This window comes from Rhagoletis pomonella, unplaced genomic scaffold, assembly GCF_013731165.1.
Source record: "Rhagoletis pomonella isolate Grant_MI unplaced genomic scaffold, Rhpom_1.0 Rhpom_scaffold_00009, whole genome shotgun sequence".
Classification (NCBI taxonomy): Eukaryota; Metazoa; Arthropoda; class Insecta; order Diptera; family Tephritidae; genus Rhagoletis; species Rhagoletis pomonella.
In genome coordinates, this window is record NW_023458563.1 from 25386407 (window position 1) to 25391948 (window position 5542).

Consider the following 5542-nt stretch of genomic DNA (forward strand, 5'->3'; position numbering starts at 1 on the left):
AATTCTTCCTCACTACCCTTTCATACAATTCCCAGTTTGTATTCCTGTGATTTCTGAAGGTTTCGCTTTTTGTACGGGCTGAGAATTTTACCTGAAATCCTACATACCTATGGTCAGAGAACGAGGGTGTACTAAGCACCTCCCAATTCTGTACTCCGATTCCCCCACTAGTGTGGAGTGTTATGTCAAGGACGTTCTTCGAGGTAGGGCCAATATAAGTTGGTTCCTCACCCCGGTTAGCTATATCTAAATTACTTATTAATATAAAGTTTAGTAAAGACTCACCCCTTTCGTTGGTATCTCCACTCCCCCATACTGTGTTGTGCGCATTGGCATCCGCGCCTATGATGAGTGGGCGTTTCGCCTCCTCGTCGTGAGGCATGTAATAAGATGCAAGGAGTATTGTGTCATCCTTGCCATCCTTCACAGCTACCACCGTCAGATCATCTGAAGAGAAATTAAGATCAATATAAGAGTGTATACTTTTCTTTACCAGTATAGCTGTTCTTACCCTGTTTGTTGCACTCGGGATGTGCGTATAGTAAGTTTGCGACTTTAGTCCAGCTACCACGTTTCCCGACGCTATCCATGGCTCCTGGACTAACGCCGCATCGTAGCCGATCCTCTCTAAATTGAGGAGAAGCTCGGCAGAGGCGACCTTGCTTTTATGCAGATTTATTTGAAGAACCTTCACTGCAAGGATCAGGATTCTTTTCGGGGTCGGGTAGAATCTCCGGATCGCCCTTCTCGGTCTCCTGGAGCTTCAAGGTGGCCTCCAGGATCTCTCCCAGATCCTTCTCGACCTCTCGCTCCTCCAGCGTGTTGGCATTGTTATCGGCCAGGCTTCGCTTCTTCAGGCGAAGGTATACGCTACCTATGCCCCACGCCATCTTCCCGAACCTAGCGTATAGTATGTCTTCGGCCGGCTTGTTGATTTGGAGGATGTAATTTTGGCTGCCATCCTCCTTACAGGAGTTGGTGACCTTTAACACCCTCCAATCTCCCGTCGGCACGTCTGGGTTCTGTCTCTGCAGAAGCCGCAGCGCATTCTCCGGTTTTACCGTGCGGGGTATGAGCACCTTCGCTTTCGGTATGGATGGTATGCAGCTGCGGTCCACAACCTCCAAGACGGCGCCCTCCCACAGGCCTTGAAGCGTCGCAACAGCTTCCTTTACCCATAGTAGAGAGGGATCGTCCTTGCATTTTATTATTTTCACCCCATTTAGCCACCCCGCACCATCGAAAGTTGGCATGGTCGTGGTGGGGTCCCCATCCATTTTTGCGACAAGCGCATCCAGCAGCTTATGTTCTACTGCTCCCCAGCGCTCCTGAGAGATTTGTCCCAGCGGATTGCTCCGGTCTATGAGTGCCACGATAAGGTGTCTTCTGGCTACCTCACTGGCCATTGCCGCCGCTCTCGATGTAGTCGGTCTCTCTAGATCGAGCCTGACGTTTGGCTTTGCAGCGTCGTCTCTGCGCCTCGATTTTTTGGCTGGCCTTGCTGTCTCGCTTTCAGCTGACCGCTGCCTTTTAGCCGCGATTCCTTCCTCTATCCGGTTTGCGAATCCCATTAAATTTTAGTATAATTAATCGCGCTGATTTTTTATAACTCTTTTTACGCACGCTCTTGAAGGCATTCTCCTATTTAAATATTTTCGTTTAAGATGCAAGATTACACTTTACTACACTAAAATTTTATGGGCTACAAAACAGAATACTCGAAATATTTATAAAAAATATCTGGTTAAAAATTTGAAATTTTGAAGACAGTTTTTAGAGTTCTATAAGTTTGCAGCACAGTTAGGAATTTAAATGGTTTATGGAGTATGAGACATAGTACTTAAATAAAAATATTATAAATAATAAATATTTAAAATGAAGAACATTGGAAATTAAAAAAAAAAATCAATACATTTACGTATGTACATTATCGTTCATATCAATAGCACTCCCATTTCAAAGTGAGATTGTTTACCACTTTTACTAATTTTTTTACATCTGATTAAAAGGTCAAATATTTTGACGAAAAATCGTTAAATTTAACTTTGTTTTGTATAAAGTTTTAAAACACGGTTTATATGATTTTATTCGTATTTTGTACGTACGTAGATATGTATAAAAATGACATTAATGTACCAATAACGACTTTTTTGGAAATATTTGAGCAGTTGCCCCATAAACTATGTAGAGAATTACAAATTAAATAAACGAAAACAGTTTGTTATTACTTTTAGGGTCTAAGAAAATCGAAAAAATATAGTATATTACATTTGTGCATCTTTTGTCAGCTTTCTCATGACCAGGATGAGTAACATTGATGACAGCGCAACTAGCAACATGTGAGTTTCAACCGTCCAACTCTGCAACCCTTTTTCAGGAGTTCAGAGACAGTTCTGAAATTTGTAGGGCGGAACTAGCGCTTTGCCAGACTGTCCCTAAATTTTGCTGCAGGGAATGCACTAATCGCGCGCTATGATGTTGATTCAAACTCAACATTTGAAAGCACATTTACATGTATGGCTGTAGTGAGTACCCTGCAGTGAAACCCCAAACTAGTCAGGAAAAATATTAGTTTACAACTAGAATATCCTGACTGAAACCGAACTAGGTCAAAAATTACCAGACTTGTACCAAGTACAAAAAAAAAAGTTTTTTGGTGCTTGACTTCAAGAGTTTAATACAAAGTACACAAAATATTAAAACTTTTATTAGGGTATATTTTAAACCATTAAAGCGAGTACTATTCATTTATACCAGACCTGTTAAATAATGATTAGTAATCATAATGATTATTAATTAAAGCATGTTTTTTTTGGATAACCGTTTAATGATTAAATACCAATAAGAGCACCTTTTTAATGAATAACAATTAGTTAAAAACTGTTAATTTATTCACTAATTTTAATTGCAGGATTATTTTGTTATTTTTAATCATTTTCAATTATTTTTGAATTTTTTTAAATTACGATTAATATAATTGTTTGATTAATTTCAATTTTAAACCAACAAGCCAAACTATAGACAAAAATTAAGAATATTTCATAACTCATAAATTAAAATTTTAAAAAGAAAGGACTGAAAGCTAATGAATTTAATTTAATTTAATGAAAACTTTTATTTTTATTTAAGTTTACTAGAAAATGAACTAAAGTATTTATTTTATTTTTAACTAAAAGGGTTTCTATTGCATATTTAGTATTATTAAAAAAGATAAAAAATATAGTATTTATTGTACCTGAAAGCTTTTACTTTTAATAACATTTAATGAAAAATACACTTAAATTTATCTATTTTCCCTTTTAATTAATACTCAAAAAATTACACACTAATTATTGACAAATCTAAAGCTGCTAAATAAAAATGTGTAATATATTCAAGTGTACTTAATCAAAGGTTTTTATTGTATATTTATGAATTTATTTCATTTTTGACTTCCAAAGTAGTGATTCCGGTCTATAATTGGACTAGTATTTTTCGGTATATTTTGAACTAGTATAAGACTGGTATATTTCTGACCGAAATCTGACAATTGCCATCTCGTAGGACATCCCCATGTTAAAAATACGAGTTGATTGCATGGAAAAAACATAGTTGGCTGACTAGTTGGGCATGCGGGTCATACTAGTTGTGAGGTGGTTTACAACTAGTACATTTGACTACAGGGTAACTATTGTTTTTTGTACTATAAAAGATTTCATATGGTATTGCACTAATTACAAAATCTTCGAAATAAATAAATGAAATGAAACAGCTACTAAAATCATTGTATAACAAACAAAGAGTATCGGACCTAAGATACTTTCTTGAGGAATCTCAGACGACTCAGTAAACGGCCTAGAGAAGACGCCATCAATTGTTTTTTCGCAACGTATGCTGCAAATATGATCGCAGCCAAGCTAGGGACAGGCAGTTAAAACCAAGAAATGAAGGCTTATTTAATTAAATTCTATGTGATGTCTTATCAAACCCTTTTAAACTAGCAACCATATTCTCACCCTTCCAAAGCTGTGCGCTGAAACAGACACTGAGTGAAAAATGCATGGCATGTGACGAAAACAACTCCAAAGGCGCAATATAACATCTCCTGTGTCGCTATGCAGCTTCCAGCAGCATGTTTTTCTAATAAATTACACTTATAGGCTTAACAGAAATTACTTTAGGGTCAAGAGTTCAGCTTGCACATCGAATATGAATCAACAAGTTAAGATCTTCTACCCCTTTCTAACACCGAGTATGTTTCTGTTGGGAGGAACTTGTTCATCGCGCTGTATTGTGTTGCAATTTATGGTAGATATCTCCTTTTATTTATATAATGGCAGCAATAATTTTAGTGCAAGAAGATTGAAATGAAAAATGCATTTACTGGACAAGCAAAAGTAAGTACACTCTTAATTATATTCCATACTAGAAAATCTGATTTATAACTTTTATAAATGTATATTGGTAAATTTGATTATGAACATGGGGAAATATTTTGAGATGGTTCTTAAAAAGAAGAATCCTATGTTAAAAGACAACGTGCTACTTAATATTTCTAAAAATCGTATTGAGATAACGGGTAACCAATGCGTAACTTTTTAATTAATAACGGTTTTTCGTTGAGCACAACAAATCAAAGGCTACAAAATGTATATGCCCTGGTGTAGTTTTTTCGCGTTTATGTGTAAAAATGCTCACCTCTAAAAATTAGTTGCATTTCAGATAACTTCGTGTAGAAACCTGAAAAACTGTCAAATAACTAAATTACTCTCTTGAAAGAGAGGAGCGAGGGCGAAAACCAATTTTCCTGTAACTACTTAAATTTTTTAACAAATGTAAGGTTCTTTTCTTTCACTGCGTTCTGTTTTTGTTTACAAATGCAACCCTGCCTATCACTAACCTAAAACTTCTGACTGAGAGACAGTGTAAGTTACTCTCACAAAAGTGCTTTGACGTACCGGGTTTTTGGCACCTGGAACGCTTTCCTGTAAAAAAAAAAATGCAAATCGTGAACATCGTGAGCATCTGGAACGCAAATATTATTTTAATGGTCGCAGCGTTGGCACTTTGCTACGATCGTAGTAAATTTGTTACGATTTTTCCAAAATTTTAATATTTGGTACCCCACTGCGCTTTATCCTATATTTGCTACGCTTTTTTATTTCATTCAACTTGTGGGATGCAACGATTTTCAATACCCATTCGTCCTTATGCACCAAAATAATAATTTAATAGTTTTTATTTGTAATATTTTTTGAGCTTTGTACCACGATTATTTTATTAGTAAAAATGGAAAAAGCAACAAAGTCTTACCGATGGAAGTTATAGCAGCTATTTCGGAGATCACGACATCTCCTCATCAGACTTTTTTTTTTCTAGACTTCAGCAGGGAATTAGAATTTTGGTGGGTTATAGCAAAAATATGGCTCATTATGCTCTAAAAAAATGTGTGTGAAAGATGAAAATTTTTGGTCAATATCTTAGGCTCGCCCAAGTCCATCAAAGTTGAAGTGGTAAAAAAAACTTTTCTTAGCTTATTTCGGTTCTCTACAAAAATGGTCCA

General features: G+C 36.2%; 1 protein-coding gene across 1 annotated transcript; it reads right to left on the reverse strand.

Annotated features, from left to right (window-relative positions):
• Positions 1–385: 385 nt before the first annotated feature.
• On the reverse strand, positions 386–1562 carry LOC118745660. Its single transcript, XM_036479215.1, has 2 exons — positions 512–1562; positions 386–447 (listed from the first exon to the last, which is right to left on the reverse strand). The coding sequence occupies exon 1, from the start codon at positions 1404–1406 to the stop codon at positions 666–668; it is 741 nt and encodes a 246-aa protein (XP_036335108.1). The 5' UTR covers positions 1407–1562; the 3' UTR covers positions 386–447; positions 512–665.
• Positions 1563–5542: the final 3980 nt, after the last annotated feature.